The sequence below is a fragment of the Morchella sextelata genome, assembly GCF_020137385.1.
Source record: "Morchella sextelata strain SCLS chromosome Unknown scls_10, whole genome shotgun sequence".
NCBI lineage: Eukaryota > Fungi > Ascomycota > Pezizomycetes > Pezizales > Morchellaceae > Morchella > Morchella sextelata.
In genome coordinates this window covers 1,675,061-1,687,774 of record NW_025408625.1, presented here as the reverse complement: position 1 = coordinate 1,687,774, position 12,714 = coordinate 1,675,061, and the positions used below count along the sequence as shown (strand labels likewise).

The following is a 12,714-nucleotide window of genomic DNA, read 5'->3' as shown; positions in this document are numbered from 1 at the left end:
CGATAGCAATAAATATGTGTATGTATACGCAGGGATGCTTAATCTTGTACTCTACGGCGACCTCGATACCTATCTACTTACCGCCAATAGATTGACACATTGTCCGGCCTGAGACCATCTTCGGGAAGCCACCTCATTGGGTACTGCGGGAGATACACGACAAATTAACCAAAATATATTATAATAACATATTGCGCAAGCCATGGAGAAAGGGAAAGAAAGAAAGAATGAAAGAAAGAAAGAAAGAAAGAAAAAAACTTTCTATAATTTTGATTTACGTACTTAAGTTTGACACTGACATGACAGGCCTATCAACCTCCCACCTCCCTCCCCCCGGCCCGTAGCGGGCACCGTATCCGTGTTTGGAGGGAGATCAGAAACGGAGTAACTTACAGTCCCGACACAGCGGCATCACAGAGTCCCGAGTAGGTACTACCGCCAAGACCAAAGTTGCCTCTGATATCCTCTGCCGGAAATTCGTCACCCTCCCAGTGGGTCTATTTTTCCTGTCTGCCTGTTTGTTCGAGAAAGACAGCCAGGGGCCGGGGTTTGGGGTTTGGGGTTTGGGGGTGCAGGGAGAAGGTGGGAGAGCATTAAGAAGGCAATTATTACATGTATTATTATTAGGTGGGGGTACGTACATACATTGAGTAGGTACATGTACATACCTATCTTCATCAACCGTATAATGTACATGTAGAGTACTCTAGAGTAACTGGTAGGTTATGATAAAGAGGATCGATCTACCGCCATCTGCAGGTACTTCGCCCATCACCAGGCTACGTGCTCTGATTAGTAGAGAAGAACCGCTGACGAAGGGGACCACGTGACCCGCCAGAAACACCGTCCATTCAATCGCGGTAAACTCTCGACAGAAAAATGCGCGCAGACGCAGCGGCACGCCGAGACATAACATACAGACCAGTAGAAGCCAGAGATTCAAAAACTAGTTTCGAGGGGGGCGCGTGAGTGGCAATGGAATCAATGGTGAGATAGAAACTAGTATGTAACATTAGCAGGGAGTGTACGTACATAGATGTACATACCTTTCATGGTCAGGGCGCGGCAACATCCATATAAGGGTTTCTTGTGCCTAGGCCTAGAGGTAGTACTGGTCTAACTCTCCTTTATTTTTCGCGGGGGAGGCGTTTATTAGGAGAAGTACCTACCTTTGTCATGACCGGGTAGACCTGCCTTTTGTTTGCTCTCGTTTTCCTAGCTAGCTAGCTCGTAGCTTTAACAATGACATCTCGCACAGCTTGTAGCTAGCCCTGATTATTATTGATGTTCGTTTGTTTCTTATCTATTTACAAAATCTACATATTACAGCCAATAAATACATGCCTTTCAAGTCAGCCATACCGTAATAAGTCACTATCTTTAAACCACCGCCATTAAAACAACAAGAAAAGAAGGAGCCTCCCTCCCCTAACGAATAAAAGTCCTGCGCACGTCCCATGATCAACCAAACCTCCCGTCAGACCCATTCGACCCCGTATACCCGCTTTGAACGCCTTTTTGCCAACCCTGACAAAGGAAAAGAAAGAAAAAGAAAAAGAAAAAGAGAGAAATCTTTATACAGGAAAAGGTTGAGAAAGGAAGGTATAAAGAATGAAAAGAAAAGAAAAGAAAATAACATAAAATAAAATAAGAAGCAAAAAAAGAATGGGTAAGTTAAAAGGTAGCTACAGAGAAATATAACAGTAGAAAGAGTAATAAATAAAAGGAAAATGATGTCGTACGTGTGTGTGGGTCAGTGGGGAACAGTAATCGTCAGATAATCTCGCACGTGCCACTCGCATACCTCCACTCCGTCCCGAGACACTCAATAAGTAGTAATCCGTTAGTGAAAAAAAAATGAGAAAAAATAGTAAAGAAGGAACGAATAAGGAACTCCGAAAGTCTCAAGCCGGATTCAATGAATCCAAACTACTCGCCTTCGAACGTCTCCTGCTAGCGGCCAGCTTTCTTTGCATTGCCTCAAACGGCAGCACAATCTTCTTCCATATATTTCCCATGAACTCCTTACAAGCTGGGAGGGTGGTGACGATGTAGATCAGCCCATTCCAAAAGCCCTGGCACGGAAGCACGAGCGCGGCGGCGAAGTTGAGGCCAAAGTTTGTCGAGTCAGGGTGGATGAGACTATATATCCTGTTTATACTTGACGGCAGCTGTACAATATTATCAATCAGCAAAAGCGCTTTCTAACGTGGAGGTTAAGTAATCATAAAGCACACATACCCAAGTGATAATCAATGCCAAAAAGAATAGCATCGCACACCGACAATACGCCCACGCCGCTGTATTCGCCTCCACGCCGCTATTCCTCGTCCTCGTAACTGTGAGTGGCGGCTCCTTCCCCCCGCTACCAGACGATATTGTGCACGAGTAGCTTGTGAGCGGATTGACCACCGCCGGGGCCCCGCTGTCATGTACCGGTCCCGGAGATATCGACCCAGGCCGCACTGACGATGACCGTGTACCCAGGGTGTCTCTAGTAGGTCCCGTGTGACTGGAGCTTGAGTGCTCGGCACCGGCGAATCTGCGGAGCGAGTCGCGGAGGTTGAAGATTACGCGGCCGGCGAGGATATAGATGATTAGGGTGAAGAGGAGTACAATCCTGGGGTTTCCAATGTTAATATCACGCAACGTACATTGAAACGAGTGAGATGGAAGGAGGAGGTGCGTACCACACTGGCCCGTAGAAGCCGGCGATGCGAAGGAATTGCCATTCGTTAGAAATCCAGCACCAGAGTGTTGCGGACCCATATATAGGTGTTCCTTCATGGTCTTTGGGGAATAAGAATACTATCGCGGGGATAAACGGAATACCATAGCAGGCAAGGACATAAGTGAGTTCGAGATTCTTGAGACGTTTGGTTGTGTACTTTTTGAAGACGGTGAGGTAGACATTGAGAGCCATTGCCAGACACTATTGACAATTGGCCAAGTTAGCAACAAGGTATAAACGCCGAGTAAACCCAATCAACACTGCCAAATCCAGATGGGGGGTAAACATACAAATAACGCATCTGCGGGCATAAACCTATCCCATATCATAGCACATCAGCCAACCAATTCCCCAAACCTCTCAACCAATCGCAAAAGTAAAAACCAACCATTGAATGAATGCCGCCTGAGCTTTACACAATCCTGAGCTATTCCCATGCGTAATTCCCTCTCTTGATGTTATCGTTGCCACGTTCGTCAGGATGTTCCCAAACGCCGCAAAAAACGCTAGCCGGTTTATGGGCCTGTGGAACGACCTTGATGAGCAGAAAGTGATGATGATGAAGCTGGCTCCCAGCAGTGAGAATACGGAAGAGACTCGTGATGTTGTCTGCAAGATCTCGAGCTCGCGGGTTGTCCATGCCATTGTGGTGAAAATAGTACTGCTAGTACTCCTGATACTCTTTGTTCGTGCTGTGATGTCGGCGGTGGTCTATGGTGAAAGTTGTATTGTTTTGTTTCTGGGGAAGGGAAAAAGGTGGGAAGGAGATGGGGGGTGCTGTTTGTATATATTAGTAGGGGTGGTATTTTTAGGAGTGGGTGGACAAAGAGGGAGGTCATTGGGGAGGAGGATTGAGGGTATAGTAAAACAGATAATGGGTTCACTACATAGTTGATGGCATGCTCGGTGGTTTTGTGAAACGGAGAAAGAATATTGTCATAGTAGAAAAACAATTATAAGGAAATAGGGTAAACTTGAATAAGAAACCACAACCAATATCCACATACCGATTTGATCGAGCAACGGATTATCTTTATAAATATTATTCTTTCTCCCTCACTAAAGATTATCCCCACCCGAGAGAATAAGATATTTATAAGAACCCTTGGAATACCAAGCATCTAGCATGGGGCGAGGAACGTTTTATATCCTTCTTTTCTAATAACTGATACGATGTGGGGTAAATTCCTCCGATCCGTTATAAGTGAAGGGCTGGTCTGGTTGTCAGGCAAGAGGCTGTTAGTTGCAATGTAGTCCACTAGCCCAAGCAATTATCTAACTTAGGGTGTGTATGGGTTGGCATGTAGGTGGGATGACTGACGAGTGTGGGGATGGCATCTGATTTAAACAAAGAAGCAGCCATAACCTGGTACAGCGCTAGAGAACTAGGGGCTAAGAAGCCTGTATGGTAAAGGGTCACCCACAAGCTTGCAAGGGCGTGGTCAGCACGGAGGGAGGGAGGGAGGGAGAGAGGGAGGGAGAGCTTTGGTACCTGCTGTCCGACATCCGTAACCTCGTACAACATGAGCAGAGAGCGAGAGGGAAAGAAGGAAAAAAAGAGGCTTAAATGTGCATGCCCGGCTAGGATATTCCTAGATGCTCGAGAAGCACTTGACTTGTGGGGGAAGACCGCATCGCATGCATTACCTTTCCACCCTACCGTCCCCCCTCAAATTCCCCTCGCTTAGGTGCTGGGGATCTGTGTTAGTACATGTAGGTACATACATGTGTAGTCCTTTTCTTGATATATTGCTTAAGCCCTAGTGCGCTAAACATGAGGGTCTGGATGGAGCTTGTCTGGATATAGATATGTAGGTACATGTATGTATCTCCTCTTCGCTGGGACATCAGCACCTCAAGCACTGGGAGGATCATTCCCAGCGTGTCAGAAGTTTGCATGACATGAACTACATTCGAATTCCTACATGAATCCATAACATCTAGTTGGTTTCACCCCGTCACACGATGTCTTGCGGTACTAGAGTTGTGCGTTTTCAAATGTATGTAGCTATTTGCAACTTTTCTACCAGTTACCAGTGGTTGCTACCACAGCTCCCAAGCTCAGGGGGTTAATAATCTATTTCCGCTCTTGACAAATTTCTCCCCAGGTTAACGTTGCAAATAGTCTCTAGATATAAAAATCACTTAGCCACAATTCCTTGCATAACGTCGTCGTATCGCCTAAGATAAGCACCGCAAAAGTGCAAGACCGACGTAAAAGAAAAAGAAAGACGTAAACGAAAAAGAAAAGAAAAAACAAGGAAAGCAAAAATAGAGTCACACAGCAGATCAGATCAAACCGTACAGAAACCAGCACCTCAAGATATCCCATGATGTATGTATCGCAACATGGCAAAAACTCATCATCCCGGCGACTGCTGTTGCTCCCACTGTGCAGCAGCAGTAATAATAGGAAGAAAGAGAGAAAAAGAAAGCAATTGCCAGAGCTCTACCAGTCAAGGATAGAGTAGAAGGTCTAGCCAGAACACATGTACTCGCTATCATCCATAAGAACCTGAAAATGCAAGTGACAGTTACAAGGATTATTTGTATGTAGTGGCGCCGTTCTCCCATAGAAATTATCCCTGTCTTATTCACCTGCATTTTCAGGTTCTGATGGATGATAGCGAGTACCTACATACTCTAGGATGCGATGCGCCTCATCGCGTCGCCATTGGAAGTTCCACCAGTACCACCGCCCCGCCCTAACCCACGCAAGCAAGGCAAGGGTCTCGGATCCAAAAGAAAGAAATAAAGTGCACCCAGGTTCGTTTTTTGTTTTTTTTTATCTTTGCGGCATCGCGGCATTAAACGGTTCTTTGCCCTCACTCACTTGCTCTTTAGCGGACTAGTATCAGTTCGCTTGCACTTCTTGTACCTTATTGGCTAGTGTAAATCTCGTGAAGCTCCAGCAAATCGAATTGGTTTGAACTAAAGAGACTCAACTACCAGCTATTCTACTTTCCATGCCATGCCATTTTCATACCCAGCGCCCGTTTCAACTGCGGGGAAATGGTCCAAAACCCGGGAAAAGAGTGAACTTCCCCCTGTCCTGCCCACAGTCAACTAATAAATCCCCTAGAGCACTTGTATCTACAGTTCCATCTAACCAACTCCTGCACAAGTGCGCGCCCCCGCTCTTCCCCCCGCAGAGAAGCATCGGTCTTCAACCCGGATGCTCACCGTGGTCGCGTGCTGATCTTCTTCTTCTGCAATAGCTAATATCGTTAATCTCACCTCCTAGACTACCACCGCTTGTAAACCGGTACGGTACTCTACAAGTTGCTCGCCCTATGTAGAGAAGTTCTCTACGTCAAACTGCCGTAGGGGAGGAATGTTTTCTACCTGCCTAGTGTAGAGCTTATTGCGATCAAAAATCAAGCCCTATCAAGGTATTACCACCCTCGCCGCTCCACGGGAATGTGGGGGCGCTCGCTGTGTGTGCCGGCCTTCCTCCCCCAGGGCATGCATCCACATCCTCCATTCTCCTATCGATAAGGACTGCCGCGAAACATGGATCTTGACTTCACTCATCGAGCGCTTCTCGCTGGTGTAATTCTATGTTTGTGTTCGCTTTTGCACTTTACTAGATGTGTGTGGGTGTGTGGTCTGTAGAGTGCGATTATTAGAGTGAGTAAATAAGCAATTTTGTTCTGGGCTACATGCATGCTTTTCATATCCGCGCGCTGCCATACGGCTATCCAAAGTGCTCTTTTCATCAGGCGCCTACCTCTCAGTCCCGGTGAAGAGCTGCAAATGTGCGTAGCTAGAGAAGGAGGGATGGGAAGCTTGTCTCTCGGATCCCCCAATCACTCGTCCTCTTTCGGAAGTGTATATATTGGCTTGGTTTCCGCGCCGTGGGGTTACATATGGGTGGGTGTGTTAATTAATTAATCAATCGAGATGAAATGAAAGAACGAAACGTGTAGAGAATTGATTGTATTCTTCCTTCCCTCTATGGCTAGATTCGGCGGTGTGTAGTGGGTATCGGTGGGTGGTGGTGATGGCGGTGGTGGATGAGATCGAATGGTGGGTGGGCAGATAGAGTGTGTAGGTACCTACTAGCAAGAGGTACGTACCCATCAGAATCAGGGTCCTGTCAATGTCACTCATGTCAACTTAAGGCAAAACCTACCCTCAGCACCTGCAATCATAAATTTCATTACGTCAATCTCTCGGCCAACCCCCAAAACTCGCAGAGAGAACTGTTCCCCTACCAAAAATCAAAAATCAAAATCCCACCACAACGGTATATGCGCCGGTGCAACGGAGTTTCCCATCAAAAAGAAACCAACTTCCCAATATCCTTCTATACATCTCTATCGCGATATTGCTCTACATACGTATGCAAGTTCTATATTGCCCCCAAAACCCATACAGGTGCTTGCACAACCCAGCAAACAACCCCTAACCTAACCTCCTTCTACTCCTTCACCATGGCCATGGAAACGACCTGCCACAGAAACTCCGCTTCCGTCCCCAATCCCACGTTTCTCGGAATCCCAATGCATACACATATGGCATTGGTCAGTATGCAATATATATCATCAATATATATATACAATGTGCCGAGTATGTCGATCCTTCGGAATAGATACTGGTTTATTTGTCGGTAACAATATATGTGTTGCTACAGTGCTATTTTAGAGCTATCAGCTGATGGATCTGGTTAGAAAGCTGCCTCACCAGATCTCTTGGTCCCAGCTAGATATAGGGGGACATTAGTACGACCGCTACCCGGGAAAGACCTACTCCCTCTGCTCGACCCAATCCGGACGAGCTACATTCAGCTTGCGGCCCCGACAATCGCCACTGCTGTCAATTCATCTCCTCGATCTCGAGCCAATTGAAAAGGCCCTCGCTTGTAGTTCCATTCACAATTGAGCGCTGAGCTGAAGCGTCAGCATCTCAGTTGTGTCGGGGAGTCCGGGAAGAAGGGGGTGAAAAAAACTTAGTTTTCTGGCTGCTGGCTGGTCAAGTTGGAGATAATGCAGATCAAAGACAGCCCAGGTAACGTTAAACAGAGACTGTTCATCCATATCACAGGCCCACATGACATGCAAAAGCCACCCATGAGCCAGCTTGTGGGACGGATAGATCTCCATCACAACCACCAGCTCCCTTTTCCCACTCGCGCGCGCTCGATAAACGTCCCTTCTTTCGTTCCCGTGGAATGACATCGCAATACTACATACATCCGCCAGCTACCGGAAAAGAAAAGAAAAAGGAGACGAGCTGCAGTGCGGAGTGCGGACTGCTTATATTAAGGTTGTAGCACCGAGTCTATAAAACTTTAAGGTTTGTTCCACGACCCTCTCTATATTTCACACTCCCCTCCCCTCCCCTCCCCTCCCCTCCCCTCCCCTGAAGTGACGGCGCAGTGGTAATGGTAACGGCTCTATATACTACCGGTAGTAAGGGTACACGACAAGGGGGGACACTATGAGCTGCCGATGGGTTTATCTTGAGATTTCTTGTTGGGGTTTTTTATCATGATCGACGGCTTTAACCTTCGTCCGCTAGCTGCCAACTCGGCGGGCAGATGATCCGTACGTATAACAGAAAACGGTGCCGTCTCATCTCAGCGCCGGAAGCTTCCCGAGCGACGGGACAACTATATTATAGTGAAGCCGTCTATATATATATATCACGACTATCAGCTGGAGTCTAAAAGTGCTTTGGTTGATTGGTCGATGTTTGATTTTGTCGAGCCGGCCTGAGGTGATGTGATCTAATAGTTATAACTGGCGATGTTTCTTTATGGCCGGAGATTGGCACTTAGCCTTGGGATCTGCAATGGAGCGATTTCATTACAAGATGGGGTTTTGATACTATATTCTCAGGGTCAATTGGCTGCCATTATCAAGATTAGGTCGGCATAGTTGGCAGCACTTCGATCATGTGGTGAGTTTGAGATCGAGGAAAACCCGTGGTGGCCATGGTGGGATCGATATGTATGCAGTGGGGTGAAAAGGAGGACGTGATTGGAGGGCTGAGCGAGAGATAGCTTAGTCGGGGTTACAATTCAGTTATGTAGATGCAGTCGACAGTCTATGTACATACATTTATGTGTGTAGTTGTGGTTACAGGGCATGTAGTGAGTGTGTGGATGGGTTATAGGTTTCTCCCGCCGCTGCGGTGGGAGGTTATATCCAGTGTAGCAAACAAAAGATTGACGAAGCGACATGAAAGGGTATTTGGAAGACGTCCTGCTCGGCTCTCGCATGTGAGTTGCACAATCTCGCTTCACTTACGTAGCAACTCCCCAACAGGGTGTCACCTAGCTAGAGCAGGAGCACAAATGAAAGAACCTCAACGCTGCTCTCGAGCTCATGCATGGCTGATCACTCGTTCTCTTGCTCGAGTCCGTCCACGACAACGTCTGCCAGAGAGGACGAGTTCTCTATCTCACCGCCGGTAATACATTCCGGAGAAGCCTTTTAAACGTTATGTGTAAGGTGCTCACGCCTCCTCATCCTGCATATGCACGTGCGCATGGCCATGGGTAGGGCAGGGCAGAGAAAGAAATGAGTACAAAGGTATGGTAATTGTGAAAAATTCAGGGTTGGCGTCATTCACGGATTTCGGCGGTGTAGCAGAAATCGGGTTTTTGCTTCTTCTTCCTCGCGGTGTGAATGTCTCGAGCTCGGTTCTTTTGAGGAGGAGTTCTCAGTTGATAACGGGGGATGGTGTAATTGTAATTGCAGATGGGGTGGACCTCCGATCCGGCGATGTGTGTATCTCGGATCTCAACGATGTTCCTGTACTTACTGTGTCCTTGATGATGTTTCTAAAGTCTCTTTGGCCTCTCGAGTTGTATACGCAGCGTACGTATACCTGAGTTCTTGCCTCCTATGAATAATCTCTAAAAGTGCCAATTGGCCAAGACTTTTGACTAAAGCAGATCAACGCTTTACTCCAGACAGTCATAAAACCCAGGGAGAACCCATGGCCCAGGTTTACTCACTTACCACACGTAAGTGCGAAAAGCCTAAACAGCATGCCTAATCAAAACATTTACCCAATCGACTCAATTGATCAAGCCCCTCCCTCCCCCATATTCCACCCCCAATTACAATTTCCACATACACGACTGGCCCCCAAAAACCCCTCTAACTAGCCCACCGCAGTGTTCTCCTCCTCGATCTTTCCTCTCGACACTTCTGTCCCCAACACCAGCTAGCTCTACGCCACCACCGGATAATTATACCGGCAATCTCCGTCCGTTCCCCAGACACAGGGTTAGGGTTTGTTCTGTTGATAGTAACAACTAACAACCGCATCTCGGTGCCGAGACGTGTCAACTCTATTCCCACCTACCCATCGTGGAAAATCTCTGGTTCTTTTCCCCAAACGTTCTAGAGCGTGTCTAGCCAGGGCAGGCAGGCACCTCGCTTAGAGTAGATCGTGAGTGATGTCTAGAGTAGTTAGGGCCTAGGTGGAACGGTATGTAAGGGGCAATCGCGACCGCATAACTCCCCCTCCCACCTAACCCCACCCACCACCAACCCCGCCCGCCGGTCGGAGATGGGGATTGATACGGTAGAGCTTGTGTTTGTGTAGATCGTCGCCGAATGGCTATGTGTGTGTTGTATGTCTAAGTGGCTCACTGCTCCACGCCGGCCGAACACATGCTCAAAAGTCTCCTGTGTGGGGTTCGGCTCTTAGCTAGCTAGCTAGTACACGGCCGTTCGGAAGCCGGTACCGGGTTCTCTCATTGCTTATTTCTGCTGCCTGCTACTACTGCTGTAGGGTATTCCTGCTGGCACTTGCTGTACTCCGCGCAATTGCGGACGTCATGGACGGGTGGAATGTGGTAGGTGGGAAGCTTCAAAGGCCTAGGTGGACGCTGGCGCTGCCGGAGATGAACTCGTAGGGCTGCTTCTGTGGCGTGGGAGTGCAGATCCTCGCCGACCGTCGTGACATGGACATTCGACTTCCGCATGGCCGGAAGAGAGAGAGAGAATTAAAGGCCCTGCATCTATGTACCTTTTTTTTTGTTGCCAGCAAGAATAGCCAGGTCGGCGTTCCCCTACTACAGATGTTAAACGAAGCGCAGGGGTGGGGGGTGCATGTGGGGCGGAGATATATGTACGTAGTAGGTAGGTGGCTTGCTTGGTGATCGCCGCTGGCTGGATTCAAGCCTTGGGACTGTGCCTACTGCATGCTAGCTGGATCTATGTAGCGGGGGAGGTACATAGTGCCTGGCCACTATGTCTCCGGCCGGAGGGAGGGCTCCTGGGCGGGGGGGAGAGAGGATGAGCTAATAATGTAAGAGGAATGCTTGTTTTTGGATTATGGTGCTTGTCACGAAAAATGATAATGGTGATGCCGAGTTCCGGGTGGGGGGGCAGGTGGGGGTGTTGATCAGTTCTAGCTAGCTAGTGGCTACAGATATGGCCTGATGTAGTTGATTAGTTTGACCCGGTGGTTGGGGGAATAGGAATCTCATGAGGAGGTAGCTAACACGTAGCAAGAATTAGACATAACAGCCGACTAAAAGGGGCACGGCAATAGTTCTGGAAACCACTGCATTCACTCCTATGAGCTCTTTTACTTCCCGATTATTTCTCCCCCGCGGCCGGTACGATAGTCGATTGAAACTGACGATTCAGTTCAAGCCATGGTTTCGGTGTTGTTACCTCTTGGGCAACCAGGTTTAATCGGTGAGGCGTTTACTGGAAATTAGATGTTCACTCGGATAGATATAGAAAGCTTTTAGTGAAGACAGCAAACTCTGATACCGCCGTGTGAAGACCTCTCCTCTATATATAGCTCTGCGGAGGACGCCTCGTTGATTCAGCGAATTCCGGTTTGGATGATGTTTCAAACGCGCCGAAAGACCTGTTGCAAGCTACTTATATCTAGATCTTGTTGAAACACGCCGGGATTGATATGTTTCGTTTCAAATCATGGCCGGCGGTACGGGAATATTAAGTCAGAAATGTTCGTCTCTTGAATATCTACAGCACAGGAATCGGTTAGGAATGCCACTATGTATCTTTACACTCGCATACATCCCCATGGGCTTGTAAGACCTTGCCCCAGTGTTTGGTTTGGTCACTCCAGGAGAGCGAGTGATAGTTGGTGTCCGCCAACACGCCAACGCAAACTCAGCGATTGTTAAAGCGAACGATGCCACGCTGAAGCGAGCTGTCATCAGGAGGAAACCTTACTATGAGACTATCGTACGAAGGACTTTGCTTGACTCTAGCTGGCTACGTATTCTCGAGTTACAAACACTTACGACTCAAGTCATTTGGTGTCTACGGCAGTAACTTGTATAACACAGGTATCTACGGACGGCTACGTTATAGGTATCCACGCGAGAAAAACAATTCATCGATATTAAAGAACGTACCGAATTAATTAAATCTATATAAAAACTATATACAAAACGAATAACCTACATAAACAAACTAAGATACAAAAAAAAAACCTAAAAAACCGCACCCACGAAAGAAACCCTAACCCACCAAAGAATGCTGCAACCGTAGCTTCGCGGTTCCCGCTAAAAAAAAATTTTAAGCGGGGAAACCGTTGAAGAGCCATGTTCCGGTTCAAAGGAGAACGGGAACAGTGGGCCACTGAGTGAACTCTGCAGGTCCCCTTTCCAAGACACATCAAGCTAGAGAGGCACCCCTGCTAGCCAGGTTCTCCAACAGTCCGAAGACTGCCTGAGAAACCCGGCCAGCAAAAGATGCCCCGCCTGCCATCCGTGCAAGTCAAGGGGATTTGCAGAATCCCTGGAGAACATCAATGGGCGGGGGATTGCGCTGCTTATAAAGATTTGGCCAATTTCCGCCAAGACAGTTTTGGCCGACGTTTTGGCCGACGTTAGGGCCTTAGGGATACAGAGAAAGGGTGGGAAAGAGTGCCAAATTTACTGATTTGATAAGAGAATCTATGGTGCGTTATCGAGTTAGATCACTGCGAGCAGATCTTAGCAGTCCTAAACTGGAAGTATGCGTATGTGTCCTGAT

General features: G+C 47.7%; 3 protein-coding genes across 3 annotated transcripts; all 3 read right to left on the bottom strand.

Annotated features, from left to right (window-relative positions):
• Positions 1–1,904: 1,904 nt before the first annotated feature.
• H6S33_001420 (uncharacterized protein) lies at positions 1,905–3,376 on the bottom strand (the record flags this gene model as incomplete). Its single annotated transcript, XM_044832796.1, has 5 exons — positions 1,905–2,171; positions 2,242–2,620; positions 2,691–2,932; positions 3,022–3,046; positions 3,120–3,376. The coding sequence occupies 5 exons, from the start codon at positions 3,374–3,376 to the stop codon at positions 1,905–1,907; spliced, it is 1,170 nt and encodes a 389-aa protein (XP_044694387.1).
• Positions 3,377–3,442: 66 nt separating this feature from the next.
• On the bottom strand, positions 3,443–4,237 carry H6S33_001419 (uncharacterized protein; the record flags this gene model as incomplete). Its single annotated transcript, XM_044832795.1, has 4 exons — positions 3,443–3,508; positions 3,739–3,762; positions 4,053–4,158; positions 4,224–4,237. The coding sequence occupies 4 exons, from the start codon at positions 4,235–4,237 to the stop codon at positions 3,443–3,445; spliced, it is 210 nt and encodes a 69-aa protein (XP_044694386.1).
• A 6,208-nt stretch (positions 4,238–10,445) lies between these two features.
• H6S33_001418 (uncharacterized protein) lies at positions 10,446–10,676 on the bottom strand (the record flags this gene model as incomplete). Its single annotated transcript, XM_044832794.1, has 1 exon — positions 10,446–10,676. The coding sequence occupies one exon, from the start codon at positions 10,674–10,676 to the stop codon at positions 10,446–10,448; it is 231 nt and encodes a 76-aa protein (XP_044694385.1).
• Between the last annotated feature and the right edge of the window lie 2,038 nt (positions 10,677–12,714).